This window comes from Ipomoea nil, unplaced genomic scaffold (genome assembly GCF_001879475.1).
Source record: "Ipomoea nil cultivar Tokyo-kokei standard unplaced genomic scaffold, Asagao_1.1 scaffold0146, whole genome shotgun sequence".
Taxonomy (NCBI): Eukaryota; Viridiplantae; Streptophyta; class Magnoliopsida; order Solanales; family Convolvulaceae; genus Ipomoea; species Ipomoea nil.
In genome coordinates, this window is record NW_017616574.1 from 1,040,459 (window position 1) to 1,061,087 (window position 20,629).

General features: G+C 35.4%; 2 protein-coding genes across 2 annotated transcripts; both read right to left on the reverse strand.

Annotated features, from left to right (window-relative positions):
• Nucleotides 1-10,553: 10,553 nt before the first annotated feature.
• Nucleotides 10,554-12,245, reverse strand: LOC109174621. Its single transcript, XM_019323875.1, has 2 exons — nt 11,892-12,245; nt 10,554-11,542 (listed from the first exon to the last, which is right to left on the reverse strand). Exons 1-2 carry the CDS (start codon nt 12,049-12,051, stop codon nt 10,554-10,556), a joined length of 1,149 nt encoding a protein of 382 aa, XP_019179420.1. The 5' UTR covers nt 12,052-12,245.
• A 743-nt stretch (nt 12,246-12,988) lies between these two features.
• Nucleotides 12,989-16,632, reverse strand: LOC109172893 (mitogen-activated protein kinase homolog NTF6-like). The gene is made up of 6 exons (XM_019322137.1): nt 16,244-16,632; nt 15,664-15,793; nt 15,370-15,507; nt 14,164-14,496; nt 13,603-13,786; nt 12,989-13,511 (listed from the first exon to the last, which is right to left on the reverse strand). The coding sequence occupies exons 1-6, from the start codon at nt 16,417-16,419 to the stop codon at nt 13,348-13,350; spliced, it is 1,125 nt and encodes a 374-aa protein (XP_019177682.1). The 5' UTR covers nt 16,420-16,632; the 3' UTR covers nt 12,989-13,347.
• Between the last annotated feature and the right edge of the window lie 3,997 nt (nt 16,633-20,629).

Below are 20,629 nucleotides of genomic sequence, written 5' to 3' on the forward strand. Positions count from 1 at the left end.
GTGTGCAGACGAGAATTAAGTAAATTAAGCAAACATGCTAACAAATTGAACAAGGAGTGAGAACTGAGAAGACGAGAAGTTGAACCTGGCAGCTGGCGAGGCAGAAGACGGTGGCGACGACTGGCGTCTGGCAAGGCAGAGGCGATGGGGACGGGCGAGGAAGAGGCGTCGTCTGGTCTCTGGTGGACTGGTGGTGGCGAGTGGTGAGCGGTGGCGAGGCAGGCGCAATGGCGACTCGGCAAGAGCAGAGAAGAAGGAGTCTCGTCGTCTCGCGTGCGGCGTCTCAAAACAACATAATGAAAGTTTAAAAAAATAAAAATTATATATATAACAGCCCCAAAAGGACATCGTTTTGGGGCTGTCTAATTTTGGGCAGTGGGGGCAGCTACCCCCACTGCCCCCAGGCTGCCTCCGTCCCTGCACACCGCCACACCTAATAACATGACCACATATGAGCGCTCTTATATATATATATATATGTGTGTGTGTGTGTGTGTGTGTTGTTGGAAATTTATATAGTAATGGAGATTAATGTTTCAGATGGACAACCCTGAAAGCTTAAATAATATTTGAAGTTGTGGAGTTATAAATATTATTTTAGTTTGGTAGAAAGTAAGTTGGGAAATATGAATATTGCGTACGTTTATAATCGAATGATTAGTTGGTGTTAACGAATCGTTGATGTTGAACGAATCAATGCAATAATTGATTCGGTGGCAACATTCGTTATTTGACGAATGGATGGCTGTTTGTCCAATTCGTTAATTAAATAATTGATGGTTTCGATTGAAAGAATTAAACGAAAGTTTGGATTCGTGTTAATATGCTACATGCGTAAAATGGAGTATATATTATTATTATTATTATTATTATTATTATTATTATTATTATTATTATACTTTCGGCTTTGCATTGATGTTTCGGCTTTGCTGTTTGGATTCGTGCATGAAGTATGAAATAATAATATATATATTACTCCATAAAATTCAAAAGTAGTACGCATGCTATAATTATATGGTTTATATAATTATATATTTCTCATGTATATCTTTTAAGATATATCTCATGGAAGTTGAGATTTTAAACTTCAATAACTTCCATGTAACTTCTCCTAACTGCTATATTTACATCTATAAATATATGGAGAAGCATCCGAAGAATACAGGAAAAAGAAAACAGGCAATTGATGGAGACAATCAACTTGCAAGAAACCATGATATTTCACAGGCTTACAATTCTACAGGAAATTCTCAATCAGAGCAACTTGAGAGTTTCATTCATCTTCTTGTATCCCGTAAGATTAAATCTTGAACCTTGTTGCTTTTATAGAGGGAGATTTAAAGCTTATAGGAAAGTGATTACACGCCTGAAGATATCAAATGATCCAGTTTTTGTTCCCTATTGTTTTCTGTATTTTGTTGTATTTCAAATGTATTACAGATTACAAGCCCTTTTTCCAACAATCTATAAGCTTTAAAGTTATAAACCTGTGATCATTGGTCTTGCCTTGAAAGTTTTGAAGGCAAGATGTCAGGCATGGAAGAATAAGTTATCATCACGGTAATATTTTCAGAATGAGATTCCAAATTTGTTGATGAGAGGATGACATAAATTCCTTTTGGATTTGTCATTGTTTATTGTACAAGAAGATTTCCGTGCTGTTTTGCATGGTGTTCATGGCATGCTTATGTACATGTTGTGTATGTGGTTTGAATACCTGCTATGAAGTTTCATTTCCGTTTTCACTCAAAATCATGGGCATATCAAATTATGCCACGATGATTAGTGAGATGTGTAAAATGATTTTATGTAAATAAATCATTTTGTTAGCCTTGACTTAATTGGCATGAGAAGATATGTTCTCTCCACAGTGAGGTGAGTGGCTTTAGCGCATCAAAGGCCGGAAGATATGGATTATCAAGGCAGATACAAGTTACAGGATGAGATCGATACATTACCTTCTTTATATTTGTCTCGGCCTCGGCAGGTACATAAGTTTTATTTTACTTACTAGTTAAGTTCTGATTTCTGTCTAGAAGGTATGCATGCGATTCTTTTGAGTTTTTGCATAGCCTGCTAATACAAGGATAAGTTTACGCATGTATATAAATATTTTTATATTGAGAATCTGTCTCGGTTGCATGCATAGTATACAAGATACATGTATAATATGTTGGATCTTGGTGTGCTGTATATTGTCAAATTTGGTGTAGTTTGGTGTTGTAAATATTTCTGGTATCATTTGCATGGATACAGAGTTGCATAATGATAAGATGAAATTATTTTTATTTTTTCATGCATGAAATATTGGTATTTTAGCACACAGATGTTTTTATCCTTGTGAAAATTTTTGAAATATTATGTTATTAATATTTCTATTAAAGACGGAAATGCCTTCGAAATATTCTAGTATATTTCTAATGAAGGCATGTAGAAAGTTTTATGCATGAAGTATGCATAATGAAATTCATAAAATTTATGAATGTCTTTAACACAAAGTTTCTCATTTTGAGAATGTGTTAAAATTCTGAAAGCCAAAAAGTTTACTAGTTTATCTAGTATGGCTGGCAATTAGCGGTGAAAAGAAAGTTTAAATTTAAATCATGGATTATGATTTAAGTTGATATGATTCTTCAGTTTAGAAGAAACATGAAAAGTTAAAAGCTTAAAATCAAAATTGTTTATTCTCCAAAGTTGATGATCTCTGAATGGAGGAGGTTTATTCTCCAAAGTTGATGATGTCTCAAATGGAGGAGGTTGAATTTTTATTTTAAGGAGTCCTCACTGTTAATGAGTTCAACATGATGATTGAAATTCTTGGTTATGAAATTTGCAGGAAATAAATATTTATTAACTAGGAATCTATAAAGTGGGTTCAGGTATAATCAATCAAATATTTTATTTCACTGGTTCATTGATAGAATATTAAAATTCTATCTATCATCATGTTCTGTTGGCTAAGTGGATGGGATTAAAAGAAATTTTGATATACTTGAATAAAACCATTAATTATGGTTTAGTATATTTAATAGAAATTTCCATCCTGGAAAGAATTTCTAAATGCCAGTTGAATGTCTAATCATGAAACTTGTTCCTCAATTAGTAGAAGGATATTTCTGCTTGGAGGATGTGTTGTTTTATGGATTTCTAAAGTCAAAGTTGCTTTTTCAACTACGGCATCTGAATTTCTTGTGTTGGCTTTGACATGCAAAAAGTTGATTGGCTAAGTAATTTGATTATTTAGATTCCGGTTTGGCCAAAACCGATGTCACCAGTTTTAGTACATTGTGACAGCGCTACTACACTGGCCAAAGCATATAACAATAAGTTATAATGGCAAGTTAAGACACATAGGCATGAGATATAGATATGTGCGGGAGCTCCTAAGTTATGGTGTTGTAGCACTGTACTTTGTACGGTCCCGGTTTAATTTAATGGATCCGTTTGCAAGAGTCATTGCAAGGGACATGGTTCATCGGAAGGGATACGGAAAGCCTAAATTAAAATTGCAAGTGAAGGAAAGCTCAACTCACGTCTAAGTTATTACGTTAGACCTTGAGTTCAATGTAGATGATTACTTCATTTTGTGATTTGCAAGCATCAAAAGTTTAATTAAAATTGTATCCAAAGAAAAGGTGATGCTTGGTTCTGCATTGTTGTAGGGATGAGTTTTTACTCTTAACTGATCTTTTGAAAAAATGCAAGATGCAGTGCATGAGTTAAAAGATTAGCCTCTGTGAGCATGAAGTGTGGCCACTTCAAACAAGTTTGGGCTTTACTTGGTACGTGCTCATTAATGGATACGGACACATGGCCATAATAATGTCAAGTTATAGTGAGTTGTAATGACTGTAAAACTTGTGTGTGTTATATCTACGTTTCTTCAAAGAGACTGCGTGATTCAAGGTTCGTCCATCACTGCAATCCGAATTAATGTAACGCATATAACACTATGTGAAAGTTCAATCTCTAAGACACTTTCATTTATGCATGAGTTATTGGATTTATCTTGGTAAAGTATTAATCTTTACTATATAAATGGAGGAAGAATGTTGGAAATTTATATACTAATGGAGATTAATGTTTCAGATGGACTACCCTGAAAGCTTAAATAATATTTGGAGTTGTGGAGTTATAAATATTATTTTAGTTTGGTAGAAAGTAAGTTGGGAAATATGAATATTGCGTACATTTATAATCGAATGATTAGTTGATGTTAACGAATCGTTGATGTTGAACGAATCAATGCAATAATTGATTCGGTGGCAACATTCGTTATTTGACGAATGGATGGCTGTTTGTCCAATTCGTTAATTAAATAATTGATGGTTTCGATTGAAAGAATTAAACGAAAGTTTGGATTCGTGTTAATATGCTACATGCATGAAATGGAGTATATATATTATTATTATTATTGTTATACTTTCGGCTTTGCATTAATGTTTCGGCTTTGCTGTTTGGATTCGTGCATGAAGTATGAAATAATAATATATATATTACTCCATAAAATTCCAAAGTAGTACGCATGCTATAATTATATGGTTTATATAATTATATATTTCCCATGTATATCTTTTAAGATATATCTCATGGAAGTTGAGATTTTAAACCTCAATAACTTCCATGTAACTTCTCCTAACTGCTATATTTACATCTATAAATATATGGAGAAGCATCCGAAGAATACAGGAAAAAGAAAACAGGCAATTGATGGAGACAATCAACTTGCAAGAAACCATGATATTTCACAGGCTTACAATTCTACAGGAAATTCTCAATCAGAGCAACTTGAGAGTTTCATTCATCTTCTTGTATCCCGTAAGATTAAATCTTGAACCTTGTTGCTTTTATAGAGGGAGATTTAAAGCTTATAGGAAAGTGATTACACGCCTGAAGATATCAAATGATCCAGTTTTTGTTCCCTGTTGTTTTCTGTATTTTGTTGTATTTCAAATATATTACAGATTACAAGCCCTTTTTCCAACATGTGTGTGTGTGTGTGTGTGTGTGTGTGTGTGTGTGTGATGGTTTTGTTGGAATCGGGTCCATCATAAATCGGATATAGAGGTACAAAATGGGGGTATAAAAGTAGTAACTTTATTACCGGAATGCTAGGCCCAAAATAGTATGTACATAGTCCGAGACACCGAACAAAACACAGCGGCCCAAATAATACATCGTAAATACTATAATCCTAAGGAATGGAATAGGCACAAAATAACAGCCCGAATAATAAATAACACAAGCTAAAGGACTAATAAATTAAACAGAACTAAATATGTTACCAATAGGACTTGAACTCTGGTATGCCAACAAGAGGGAGAAGGCACAGACCAGAAGGGGTTTGGTGAGCCAAGGGGTGCCTTTTAAAGGGGGGAAGGGTGCCTATTTATATTTTTGAAGGACTCACGGATGATTGACAAATGGACGGCATCAGGCAACCTTCATTCTTGACCACACACATGTCCCCCACTACTTTGCTTCCCGTGCACTCACATGCATAAGTTGAGCTTCCTTTCCTTTAGTATACAAGATATTGAGTAGCTTGGAACTTGTGTAGTTATGCTTGACGTTGTGAGTTTAATACGACAAATTATTGTGTGGACCATGGTCTACACAGTGTTATGTGGACCATAACTAAAAGTACATTTTTAATATACTAAATGTGCATTATTTTTGTACTAAATGTACATTATACAATATAATGTACACTCAATACAAAAATAATGTACATCCCCTGAATACAATGTACATTATTTTTGTACTGAATGTATATTATTTTGCAGTATACAAAATATGGTCCACACAACTTGTATGGACCATGGACCATGGTCCACACAATAATGATTGGAATATGTCAACTGCATAGTATAACAATTGAGATTTTTTATTTAGGGCCCAACTCCACACAATGCAATAGTTATGCTGTGGAACCATGTTCACCATGCACATGGTGAATACAGGATAAATCCATAATTTTTAAGTTGTAGATTCATAATTTCTATACTGTAGATTCATAATTTCTATGCTGTAGATTCATAATTTCTATACTGTAGATTCATAATTTTTGTACTGTAGATTCATAATATCTGTACTGCGAAGACGAAATAATGCGATTGCGAAGAGAGAAACGTCATTAACAACAAATGAAAAACAAAATTATGAATCTACAGCATAAAAATTATGAATTTACCCCTTTGTTCACCATGCGCATGGTGAATATGTTTGCACAACATAATTTGCGCACACAATTCTTTTGGACTAGAATGGCCCAGTTATATTCGTGTGAATTTGAGCCCATGCCCTACCTTTCTGGGCCCAATAAGGATTGACCTTATCATAGTTGACTCAGACGTTATGCCATGGAACCATGTTCACCATTCATGGTGAACACGGTTCTAACGGTGTTAGTACACCGTTATCTTTTAAAAAAAAAAATTAATTGCGTGACTTTTCTTCTTTATTTTCACATTTTGCGGTTTCACTTTAATTTGAAGTGAACAAAGATTTCGGACATTCATAAATTATGAATTCATGCCTGCACATTCACTTTGGAACCATGCCTACACATTCCCGTCCGAAATCACGGACATTCATAAATTATGAATCCATGGCTGCACATTCACTTTGGAACCATGCCTACACATTCACTTTGGAACCATGAGATTATGAATTTTCTGTTATAAGATTATGAATTTTCTGTTATGAGATTATGAATTTTCTGTTATGAGATTATGAATTTTCTGTTATGCGATTATGAATTTTCTGTTATGAGATTATGAATTTTCATTACATTCATAATTTCGGACATTCATAAATTATGAATTCATGCCTGCACATTCACTTTGGAACCATGCCTATATATTCCCGTCCGAAATCACGGACATTAATAAATTATGAATCCATGCCTGCACATTCACTTTGGAACCATGCCTACACATTCACTTTGGAACCATGAGATTATGAATTTTCTTTTATAAGATTATGAATTTTCTGTTATGAGATTATGAATTTTCAGTTGTGAGATTATGAATTTTCTGTTATGCGATTATGAATTTTCTGTTATGCGATTATGAATTTTCTGTTATGAGATTATGAATTTTCATAAAATTCATAATCTCATAACAGAAAATTCATAATTTGATCAAACGCGCGCCGTTAACTCCACATCCGCGAAATTTTTTTTTTTGGCCTAAAAACGACGTCGTTTTGTCTTGTGTTCACCATTCTCGGTGAACACGATTCCATGGCATAATTTGCGTGCATTGCGTCCGTGTTTTACTTGGCCCAGTGCTGACTAAATCGGGGCAAATTATTGTGTGGAAACGACGTTGTTGAATTTTATGAGTTAGAATAATGTATATTATAATTTAGAATAATGTACATATGTGTTAATAATTTACATGTGTTAAAATAATGTACTTTATGTGTTAGAACAATAAAACTTATGTAATAAAATAATGTATTTTATGAGTTAGAATAATGTAAATTATGTTTTAGAATAATGTACATTATACTATAGAATAAGGTAAATTATGAGTTATAAAAATGTATTTTACAGTTACTCGCGTGAAAAATATTTTACACGAAATGACGTTGTTTTTTTATCACGATGTATGCAATAATGTGACTAAATAACTCACCCTCTTTTGTAGATTGTTTTGTTTTTTTTTTTTTGTTTTTTTTTTTTTTGGTGGGATACACGGAAAGAATATAACAAACGGATTATAAAAATTTAAGCGAAACAACTCTTACAGCACGTTTGGTTCACGGAATGAATTTTGAGGTAATAGGAATGTTATTCCATAAGGAATGGAATATGCAAGGAATATAATAGGAATTGTATTTTATTGTTTGATTCGCAGAAGAAATAGACTTTAGAAATTATATTACAGTGTTTGGTTGATTTAAGGAATAGAAATGAAATATGTTTTAAAAGACATAAATACCCTTATAAAAATATGTGATGGTGGCGATGGTGGTGGTGGAAGTGGTGGCGGCGGTGGTGGCAGTGGCGGTGGCAGTGGTAGGGTGGTGGTGCTGGTGGTGGTGGCGACGTCGGCGGTTGTGGTGGTGGTGGGCGGTGGCGGTGGTGTGGGATGGTGGTGGCGACGGCGACGGCGGCAATGGTGAAATAGAAAATAGGGAAAATGACATTTTTTCCCCCTGAGTTATATACTTATAGCACTTTTTCCCCTTGAATTATTCATGTAAGCACATTAGCCCCCTCAATTATTTTAAAAGTGGCGGTTTTCCCCCCTAATATATTTTATTGACATTTCTACCCTTAAAGTAAACATTTTATTTATTTTTCCTTTTCAATAAATTATTGCGTATACATAAGGATGACCACGGTTCGATTCGAATTCAACCAGACACTATAGCAATCGAATTAAAAATTTCCGATTATGATTCAGATCCAGAACCCAATATTTTAATTTCAATTCATTAAAATTATGAATCGAAAAAACTGGATCCTGAACCGTGAACCGGCGGTTCTAGATCCGGTTAGCGATTTTGAACCGTCTTTATTTTTAAAATTTTAATTTTTTATTTTAAAATAGTCTAAATTCAACAATAAATGTATTTTATTTTTTTCAGTTTGGACCATGAACCGGCCGTCCCGGTTCACGATTTTAATAAAATCTAAATATCGGGTTTCGATTCTAAATTGTAATTAGAATATTTCGGTTTGATTTATATAGTGTCTGTTTGGTTTGAACCAACTTGTGGTCATAATTTGTTAGAGAAAAAAAAATAAATGAAATACTCCCTCTGTCCCATTTTGCATGTCTTACTTTCCTTTTTAGTTTGTCCCAAAATGTTGTCCTCTTTTCAAAATTGAACATCACCATCATTCTACTTTTTCCCAAATTACCCTTATGACTTTTGCTTTTATTTCCAAAAGTGAAGGGCATAATTGAAAAATACATAGCATTTACTTTAATTCCTTAAAAAGCGTGCAAAAAGCAAATGAGACAACCAATTCGGGACAGAGGGAGTATTTATTTTAAGGGTAAATATGTCCATTTAACATTTCAGGGGGAAAAACAACCACTTGAATAATTCAGGGGGAAAAAGTGCTATATGTATATAACTTAGGAGGAAAAAGTGCCATTTTCCCTAGAAAATAAATTTAATTGAGGGGTAAAATATGAACAGAGGAATAAGTCTATTATTGAGAATACTATGTCATTTCAGGCATATTATGTGAACCAAACAGCCCATTATTGTGTCATTTGTAATCAGTAAACCAATCCTTTCCAAAGGATCATCAAAAGCTTGCAAACCCAAAGAGGAGAAATTATGGGACGAGGCCATTTAATCAATTGTACTGATTCCGTCACATTAGTACTGATTCCGTCACATTTTATTTGTCTTACTTATTATGCATTGGTCAAACTAATTTTTTCTTTTTTGTTTATTTTTGTTAGTATATTTTCTTATAACTTTTGAATTTAATTTTTTATGTTTAATAGTACTTTTAACGGAATTTTTAAATGAGTGAATTCCATTTTTGGTCCCACTGTTATAGGGGCGTTTCCAATTTTAGTCCACCTTAATTTTTTGTGCCACTTTGCAACCCTGTTATTGAATGTGTTCCACTTTTAGTCCACCGTTAATATTTCCGTCAAGAGGCCGTATAACTCAAGGGTATTTTGGTCTTTTTATGGTTGTCTCTTCTCTTTTAATCTAGGCGCTTCGTCCTCCTCCTCCGATATTCGAAGATGGCTCTTCGAACAACAAGAATGGGAAGCCAAAGCTACATCGTTTCGTTTGTTCCAACATGGGCCGGCGAGGTTTCTTAGGTTTTAGGTTTAATGTTCTCATTTCTTTTAGTCAAACATAGTCTTGGATGAGAAGAAAGATCAAAATATCCCTAGATTACACGGCCTCTTGATGGAAATACTAACAGTGGACTAAAAGTGGAACACATTCAATAATAGTAGTCATAAAGTGGCAAAAAAAATTAAGGTGGACTAAAATTGGAAACACCCATATAACAGTAGGACCAAAAATGAAATTCACTCTTTTTAAATATATAAATTTTACATACTAATTCTAAACTTAATATTATGAAAAATTAAATTATAAATAACTTCCGTCAAACTTTATTAACCGAACCCAACACAAAATAAGACAGAAGGAGTAGTTTATTGTATCTTCTAATAGTGACAAGAAAGTTGGTTCTGAATTTCACTAACCTAAAACCTTTATTCTGAATTGCCCAAAGCTCAAATATTGTGTGATTGATTTAAATTTTAGCCTTTGAAATATTAATGTGTTAACTGAAGAACCAAAAGATGAAAAACAATAGCCAATGGATCAGAGCTAGAATTTTCAATTCATTGAAAGAGGAAAAAGGAAGTTGAAAGAAGAAACATTTGTTATCAGTATTCAATGGTGAGATGTACAACTACATACAGAGCTAGGAATCTACCATCCATATCTGCTGCCAAAACAGTGAGGAATTCCTATTCATAGACACAATTCTGATCTTGTATCTAATGTTCTTGCAGATGGGTAAGAACCCAGTTATGTCCATTCCTGGATTATGCAAGAATTCCCATGAATGTTGCAGAGATGAAAAAGAGCAGTACAGAGAAGATGACAGGGAACTCAGTGCACAAACACAGTGAAGCAGAAGTTTTGTTGTTAGTAATAATAACCTCTGCAGGTGGTAACACTGGTGCTGCCATCAACATTTCTTGGGGGGGATTATTGCTGCTTGGTGGAGCTGCCAATGGAGGTGGTGATATGATGATCTGATCACCATAAGTAGAGTACTTGAGAATCCTGTTTATGCCATGGACCGAGAAAGCGGGAGTCTGGAAGAGATCAGGATGGGTGATCCTGGCATCATCAATGGTGAAGTTGGCCAAAGAGTTGTTGGTGATGAGAATGGATTTGGAGGGCAAGAGCGTGGGGAGGCGATCGTGAAGGTTGAGGCGTTGGAGATGGGAGAAGGGGAGGCGTTGGGGAACGATATGGTAAGGGACGAGCAAAGGGTCGAAAATGAGGCCAGCAGGGTTAGTGGAGGCTGTGGGGAGGTGGGAAATGGCATCATTTCCAGGGATGAAGAGAGTGGCAGAGAGTGGAAGGGAAGAGACATTGGCAGATGAGAGCAAATTCGCCCACCCCGCGAAATCCCCGGCCCCTCTCAAAGCCCTAATGATGTTGATGATATACTGATCACGAAGTGGTGGTGGTGGTGATGGTATGGTTGTCGTCGAGAAAGGTGTGGGCGGAGGAAACGCCCCCGCCCCCGCCCCCGAGGGGGAATCGTTCGAGGAGGCTAAAGACACAAACCCCAGTTTAGTTTCATTGATAGGGCTGAGCTGCATTATCTCAGTGAAACCAGAATCCAAAGACACAAAACTGGCCTGAGTTTCATCCTCTTTTATCACTGGCTCCACTGCTGTTTCAGGTGGTGGGGTGAGTGATCCATCCATGGCAGAAAAATCTGAGAAAAACTCCTCCAAATGCACCAATTCACCCCTCTGGATTCCACTAATTCTTCCATCTTTTATCTCCAAACGCACTGTTCACAGTTCACCAACAACAGAAACAACAAAATCATAGATCAGAAAGAGAACAATTTGCAGAAGAAATCAAACTTTTCTTGAACTTCCGATTCCAGAAACCCAAAGAACAACTCTAGAGATTAAGCAATACCCAAACAATAAATTATCACAAAATTAAAGAAAATCAGTACCCAGAAAGTAGAAATACGAATAAACACATCCGGATTAGCCAATAAACAGAAAAAGAAAAAACACCCAAAACTGTTAATTAAAGGAGAGAGCATTAGATTATCAGACACAATTAATAAGCAAGAACAAGAAGAGTGGAGAATAGAAGAAGAGAGTGAGAAAATAAAAATATATTACCGGAGTTAAAGATTAGCCACCAGAGGAAGAAGAGACAGAGCATGGCGACCATTAGAATGAGTTTGGGTTTGGGTATGCTGAGACACCACAAGCTGCGATAGCGGCGGTCTTGAATCTGAAACTGGAAGACGGTTGTTTGGAATGAACTACTGCCCTCCATCGTCTACCTTCTTCGAGACTGCACTTTGATGATGAATGAACAATCGCAGCAGAGAAAGAGAAAGAGAAAGAGAAAGAGAAAGAGAGAGAGAGAGATTTCTTGAAGTGTGTATCAATGGGTTTCACTGAGAGTTTGAGAAGACGGTTGTGTGGAATTCTGTTAGTCGGAGGCAGTTATGCACTCAATATTTCACACCCAAGAATGGCGCCAACCTTTATTCGCGTCTGCCAATTTGGGTTTATATATATATATATATATATATATATATATATATATATATATATATATATATATACATATATATATATTCATGTCATAACAATTAACAAACACCTCTTAATGTGAGAACATGCAGACTTCTTCAATAATACACGATAAGTTCTATATCAATGCACAATACGGCTCCTAGACATGTGGTGGGTTTGTACCGTGCATCCGTGTAGTAATTTGCGTACATTCATGTAATAAATGTGGTGCATCGTGTAGTAGCCGCGCATCCGTGTAGTAATTTCCGTACATTCATGTAATAAATGTGGTGCATCGTGTAGTAGTCGCGCGGCTGGAGTAGTTATTGTGCATTACTGAAGCCTGCATGTTCTCCCATTAAAATGTGTTCTCACCTGAACGAGACCATATATATTATTTTCAGATTGTCGAAATATATCTTGAACTCCATAAACTCGTCCCTACACCCACGAAGAGATAAATGGAACCAATTAGTTCCAAGACTCAATAAAAACTTTACAGTCTTACCCACAAAGAGTCCAATCCAAACTCAAATCCCTATGTTCGCAAATCTCATTTACTATTTATCAATAAAATTAATTTTTTGAGTGAGAAAGGATAAATATATTATTTTTTTTGGATCAATTAAAACATACCATATCAACAAAGAGTAAAAAATTAAATAAATAAATAAATAGTGAGAGTAAATATATTATCACTCTGTTTCAATATAGAAATATCAGTATATCATATTGCATTCAGAATAGCTTTTATGTTTAGGTATACAAATAGCTTTCATGGTATGCAGAACAGAATCAGCATATCCTTTCTTCAAAACTTTCAAGGGACAGGATTCTTGGATACAAACATGAATCCATCAATTCCCCTTGCATTCAACTTCACAAAGACCCAATAAGAGACAAGGGAAAGAAAAATCTTACATCCATAAGAAACAACTGGACAAATATTACACAAATTGGGTCAACTTTTAAACTAAAATCACACAAGTAGTGATGAAACAAGCCAAGAGAGAGAGAGAGAGGTTGGAAAAGGGTGATGATATCAACTCCTTTATTCTGGGTTGAAATTCAAAGCTTCCCTCCATATGAGTTCTTTTATATCTTCCTCATCTAGGGATGCTTGTTCAAAATCAAAGACAAAAGGAGAAGGGGAGGTGGGCTCCTCGTTGATTTCATGCAGACTTGATAAAAATGGATGGTTCAGGGCGTCCTCAACTTTATGATCATAAGAAGTGGACGAGTAATTAGAACAAATTTTATCGAAATGTGAAGCATTTCAGGTATTAGAGGGTATCGAAAGGCATACCAGTAATGCGTTTAGCTGGATCAAATACCAGCATCTGCTCTGCGAGATCAATGGCTAAGGAAGACACATCTGGGAACTTCTGGGAAAATGGTTGTTTTGGAACATGAGGAAGCTGCTTGACATATCTCCGAGCATTGTCACTCCTAAGGAATCCGAGATCGGAGTCTTCTGGGGTACCTAATAGCTTTTTCACAGGAAAGAGGACCGGTAACAAGAATGTTAAGACTTAATCACTGCTTAATACAATCAATAAAGTAAGGTACAACCCCAGCCAAGTTAGTAGGGTTGTTGGTTTAGTAACCACAAGGTTCCAAGTTCAACTTCCAGTGGGAGCAACCTATTGACCTTGTTGGTTTGAGCTGATCAGCTATGGGCAACCTAAGATGGTTTACCTCCTTGTGGTCCTTTGCCAGCTAAGGTCACAAGACCGGGGTTTACCTAGTGCACACCCTCAGGCCTCAGATAGTGACTGCGGCTTTCCCTCCTCACCCAAAAAAAAATAAATAAATAAATAAAGTCACATGTTTATACAATTTAATTAAAGACACCTCGTATACATACCTCAGTTATAAGGGCTAATTGCTGAACATAGTCTCTGCCTGGAAAGAGAGGTTCTTTTTTAATGATTTCCATCAAAATGCAGCCAACAGACCATATATCAATTGCTGCAGTATATTCTGAACAGTTGAGTAACAACTCAGGAGCCCTGTACCACCTAGTGACAACATACTCTGTCATAAAATCTGTCTCTGAGGTGGTTCTCGCAAGTCCAAAATCACAGATTTTGAGGTCACAATTTGCATCAAGTAGCAAGTTGCTTGGTTTCAGATCCCGGTGCAGAACATTAGCAGAGTGAATGTACTTTAGTCCCCTCAATAACTGATACAGAAAATACTGCAAAACACAAAAGAGCACTACTAAGCAGTTTGGTGAAAACTAAAAAGATCAACACATCTGGCACTATATGGGTTTGTGAACAAATACTCTGAGACATGGAAAGTTTTGGATCAACTAATAAGGTTAAAATCGCAAACCCACCTTTTTACTTTTAGTATCCAAAAGGAAGAAGTATGTACATTCATTCTTGTAAAGAAACACAAAAAATGTTTAACAGTTAATAACCAAGTAGTAAAATGCCCAATAGAATACGGTATGTGGCTTGAAGTATCCATGGTGAATACAGAGGGTGGTGAAAATAACAGATTTTCACTAATCTAGTAAATATTTCGTTAATTGACGACTTTTAAGCACCCCACAATCTGTAAAGCTAAAGGATGCTCTTTTCAGATCACACCAGTGAATTTCCCACACATTATTTAAAGTTTTGTAAAGTTACTCAAACTAAGAAATAGAAAACCATAACTATCTTATGTTTCCTTGAGCATCAATAGTTTAATGGACTAAAATTCTTCTCAGTTCAACAGGAATTGATGTGAGTAAAGGTTAAAATGGCTTACCAAATCCTTCTATCCCACAAAACACATGCAGCAAGTATGAGAGTAAAAACGTTTTAGTATTTTCTGTTCTGTAGAATGTGAAAATTTATGACATAATCTAGCAGATGAACCCAAAATCCATAGTGAAATTTGTCTTAACATTGTGTAGTGTGTGTGCATCTATATCCAATCGAGAACATATGCAGATGAATCATCAAGATACATATACAATGAGTTATAATCATGACTAGACATTTGCCAAGTACCAATTTGCAAAGTAAACAGAATATTCAACTTTGGCATGCCAACAAAATATATAGGACAAACATACTTGACAATGATCTTCCGTGAGTGTCTGGGAAGAGCGTATTATTTGGTGCAAATCAGTATCCATTAGCTCATAGACAATATAAACATCATTGAACGTCTCTCTCTCGGGTGGCCGTATTATATCCTTGATTTTGATGATCTGTAGAAGGAATATACTAGCAAGTTCAAATTTTCAATCAACTATAACCTACAGAAAAGTAAACAAAACATCCATTTGCATAAATAGAAATTAACCAATCAACCAATGTAAGAAAAAAGACGAAAGCACCAGATTTTTAGTATGCAAATAAATTACATTCTCATGATCCATGTGAGAAAGAAGCTTGATCTCGCGAAGAGTTCTTTTGGCATCAATCCTATTGTCGAATGCATTCCCAATTTTCTTGATCGCAACCTCTTCCTTGGTTACAGCGTTTCTGGCACAGCTGCAACAACATAACATAAAAAAAAATTATACAAACTAAAACAAATCCGAAATCAACACAGATGAAACGGGGCAATCTCAATCAAGTTAGTCAGATTGTTAACTTGATAACCACAAATTACAAGTTTGACTCTAATGGGAGCGGCCTATAAGCCTATTAGGCTTCTTGGTTTGCCTAACCTAGTCTACCTAGCTGTAGTCCTTTGCCAATAGGGTCATAAGGCGTGGTTTATCCTGCAAACCCTCGGAATCTCGGATAGTGGTTGTGGTTTCCTCGTCATAAAGAAACCACAGATCAAGCAAACCAAACAAACTATACTCCACACGCCACCAAATCGAGAAGAGAGTACTAATTTCACCTTCCCAAGCAAAGCAGATGCATAAAACTCATCAATTAATCATGTAAGCAGCTAAAACGGAAGCGAGAAGTTGAGAGAGAGATCGAGATTACCAAACCATGCCGTAAGCACCACGGCCGACGGGCTGAATAGGAGGGATATACTTGGCGGGGACATGGAAGAGGTTTCCGAGCACATTATACTGAGTATATTTGCCACCGAAAATGGGAACTCCTCTGATTTCTGCTGCAATGGGATTGGCCTCATTTTCCATTCCCTGGTTGCCCATTTCTGCTCTCTACTGGCGACAGAGCAGATTGGAATTCAGATTTCAGAGCAAAAGGGAATACCCAAACAGCTCCTTTTTCTGGGAGGAAAAAGAGGGGAAAGTCGGTTTGAATGGAATGGAATGGAATGGGGACTAAATGGATTCTCTTTCTTGCAAGTTTGAAATTCGAATCGCAGCGCTTTCCCTTTCTCTTTCACTTTCTCCCAAAACTTTTAGGGGGCGTTTGGTTCAGGTTATATTACATAACCAAGGGAATGTGACATTCCCGAGCTTACATTCCTGTGTTTGGTTCATATTCTCGGAGGGAATATAACATTCCCAGGGAATGAAACATTCCCTCCACATAGGATTTTGAAGGGAATGTGATTCCCTTCATTTTTTAAAGTTATGTAAGATAACCTTGGATATTTATAAATTTTGTCATTTTAATTCTATATAGTATAATATCCTTAACATATATATATATATATATAAGATAACCCTAAACCAAACATGATTATATTACATACCTCAATTTTAACCAAACACAGGAATCTAACATTCCCAGTAATCTAACATTCCCAGCAATCTAACATTCCCTAAGGTAATCTAACATTCCGTGAACCAAACGGCCCCTTACTTTTGTCCATTTTCTCACTTCCCAGTCAGCGCAGATATAAATAGACAGCGAGAGCAGTAAATTCTTGCCCACATAACGGAATTTCCTTGCTCTCAGAGCCCCCAACCCAACCTAACAACATAATAGAGCAGTAGCCTACAGACTCAATTAACCGGTTCAGTAAATAATATTTGAAAAAAGAGATTAAGGTTACAGTGTGGGACTTTGACAGCGATAGTGTAGAATTATGCTTAAAATGGATAGATCCCTTATGCGCTTCAATGAGTTACCGTGATTTACATCATCCCCAATGCTCTGTCGGAAAGTTCGGAAAAGATAATAGAGTAGTAAATTATTGTAACTCAGGGGTCCATTAAACGGGAGGACTAATTTCTAGTGCATGAGAATAGTAAATGAGGATGTAACGTATTTTTAACGATAATTTATTTTTTTCAAAATTAAAAGTAATGTTTAACGTGACATATTATAATTATTACGGAGTAATTATTATATTAAGAAGTCGAGATAACCAATCATGACACAGTACGTTACAACGTTAGAGGATATATATATATATATATATATATATATATATATATATATATATATATATATATATATGTATAGTATTTTTCTTTGTGACGATCATATTTTAAATTGTTATTCTCAAAAGGTTAAATTCCCAACTCTGCCTGATAAAGCATTTGGGATGATGAAGTAAATCATAATAACTCAGCTAACACAGAGGTTAGACTTTTGCTTATTGCGCACAAGGAGCTCCCTCACTTTGAAAGATTGCTCCCACACCGCCGTTGGTAAGACTCAATCCCGAATCATTGTTCCCAAATTTTACTCATGTGATCAACTGAACTTCATTGTTGAAGGAATCATATTTTACCCACTAGACCACCCATTTTTATAACAAATTATGTTACTTTTGCCATCCAATATAAATATCATTTTTTCTTCTAATACTAATTTTTAATGTTTATCTCGTGATATTGTAATAAATATTTTATGTTTATTGATTGTCGGTATATAAAGGAATAAGATTCAAATTAGCCACTGAACGAAATGTGAAAGTACAATTTGGATCCAAAAAAAAAAAAAAAAAGTGCAATTAAACCATTCAACATTTCAAATATATGAAATTTCACCTGATAGCAAGTTAACACCTCATATAGTAGGTTGCATGTTTACGTGGACAATGATCCCCAACCTTCTCTCTCTTGTTACTCTTTCATCCATGTTCACTTTATATTTCTTAAAAATCATGCATAATCCCCAAATAAACCTCTGACGTAGATGCTTTAACAGCTCTATAGTGATTTTCAAAAAAAAAAAAAAAAAAAAAAAAAAAAAAAACAGCTCTATGGTGATATCTCACTGGCCTATTGAGCTGCAGCAACAACCCTGTGTGTGGTGCATTAAATGTCATCTAAGACAAATTATATTGTGGACTTCGGTGCACATTGCAATGTCTATCACTAATAAATGTTCATTTTTCGTATATTGAATGTTAATTTTCTTCTCCTAATCCCGGTTGACTAACAGAACATCTGGAAGAATGACTTAGCATATAGGACCAAATGACGGTGCACACAAAGGATCAACCTTAGTCTCTTCTCTCAAATACTGTCTACTAAACTAGTGAGCTAAACATGTGCGAGCATATTGGATGGTAATTTTAAATGTACTGAAAGTTTACTTTTTAGATACTATACCTAAAAATGAACCTTTTAATATACTAGAAGTAAACATTCAATATATTAAAAATGAACCTTCAATATAATAGAAATGAACATTATGTTAGTATGTAGTCCCACAGTATAGTATAGCAATCGTTATACCGTGCACCAGGGCGCACATATCACTGTGCGCCCCACGCCTCCCAAAACGACGTCGTTTTGTTAAGTTGTTAAAAAAAAATTCTCTATTTCGAATGCACATAAACTCATAACAGAATCCACATAAATTCATAAGAGAATACACATAATCTAACATAATACATAATACACATAAACTTTTAACTGAATACACATAATGGGGTTTGGTTAACATAATACACATAAACTCTTAACTGAATACACATAAACTCATAACACAATACACATAAACTTTTAACTGAATACACATAATGGGGTTTGGTTAACATAATACACATAAACTCTTAACTGAATACACATAAACTCATAACACAATTGGCCCGTTTGGTTCACGGAATAGGCCGGGAATGGCATAGCATTCCAAGTAATAGGTCTATTCCTTTGTTTGGTAACCATTTCTATTACCAGGAATAATATTCCTAGTAATAGCCTATTACCTCAAATAAGGTAATAGCTATTACTAGGGCCCCCTGGTTGTCGCAAATTATGCCCTGGACCCGTGTCCACAATGTATTGTGAACACGGGCCCAAAACAACGTCGTTTTTCAAAAAAAAAAAAAAAAAAAAAAAAAAAAAAACGCGTCATTTAGTTATTAAAAAAAAAAAAAATCGCGCGTGTTTTGCTGTTAACGGCGTTATTTTTTTTTGGATTATGAATGTATAGTTATGCCGTTATGAATGTACAGTTATGCAATTATGAAATTATGAACACATAGCTCTAACATTATGAACTTACAATTATGAATATAGTGATAAAATTATGACCATGGAGCTTTAAAATTGTGAATATAGAGCTTCGAAGATTATGAATGTACAGTTATGGAGTTATGAATGTACAGTCATAGAGTTATGAATCTACAGTTATGGAGTTATGAATCTACAGTTATGAGATTATGAATCTACAGTTATGGAATTATGAATGTACAGTTATTGATCGAATTATGAACAAAGAGCTCTGACATTATGAACTTACAATTATGAACATATAGTGATAAAATTATGAACATAGAGATCTAAAATTGTGAACATAGAGCTTCCGAAAATTATGAATGTACAATTATGGAGTTATGAATGTACAGTTATGGAGTTATGAATGTACAGTTATAGAGTTATGAATGTACAGTTATAGAGTTATGAACGTACAGTTATAGAGTTATGAATGTACAGTTATTAACATATAGTAATAAAATTATGAACATATACTCCTATAATGAAGCGGTCTGAAATAAAAAAAAAAAAAAAAAAAAAAAAAAAAAAAAAAAAAAAAAAAAAGGAGATAACAGTGCCTAACGGGATTGTTACCCGTGTCCAGCATGCATGCTGGACACGGGTCCAACACATAACGATTGTCTGGGTATTAGCCTATTACTGAACGCTCAGGAATAGATTTTAGAATATATTTTCTTTTTTACCCTTTTCTTTAACCTAATTTCCTTCAAAAAAAAAAAAAAAAAAAACCTAATTTTTTTATTCTATATATAAATTTTATCCTATTTCACCATCATCATCGCCACTACCACCATCACCGCCGCCGCTGCCACCACCACCACCACCGTCGTCGTCGCCACCACCACCACCATCGCCACAACCGTCGCCGCCCCCACCACTGCCACCGCCACCACCAGCACCACCACCGCCACCACCACCATCACCACCACCGCCACCACCACCAGAACCACCACCCAGCAGCACCACCGCCACCACCACCATCACCGCCGTCGTCGCC

Excerpts from the sequence above, each read along its gene's own strand:
- LOC109174621 (XM_019323875.1), bottom strand. The coding sequence starts at position 12,051 with ATGGAGGGCAGTAGTTCATTCCAAACAACCGTCTTCCAGTTTCAGATT. Across the intron at positions 11,543-11,891 it reads GTGGCTAATCTTTAACTCCG|TGCGTTTGGAGATAAAAGAT; the intron begins GTAATATATTTT and ends AACTGTGAACAG.
- LOC109172893 (XM_019322137.1), bottom strand. The coding sequence starts at position 16,419 with ATGGGCAACCAGGGAATGGAAAATGAGGCCAATCCCATTGCAGCAGAA. Across the intron at positions 14,497-15,369 it reads TCACGGAAGATCATTGTCAA|TATTTTCTGTATCAGTTATT; the intron begins GTATGTTTGTCC and ends TGTGTTTTGCAG. Across the intron at positions 13,512-13,602 it reads TCCAGCTAAACGCATTACTG|TTGAGGACGCCCTGAACCAT; the intron begins GTATGCCTTTCG and ends ATGATCATAAAG.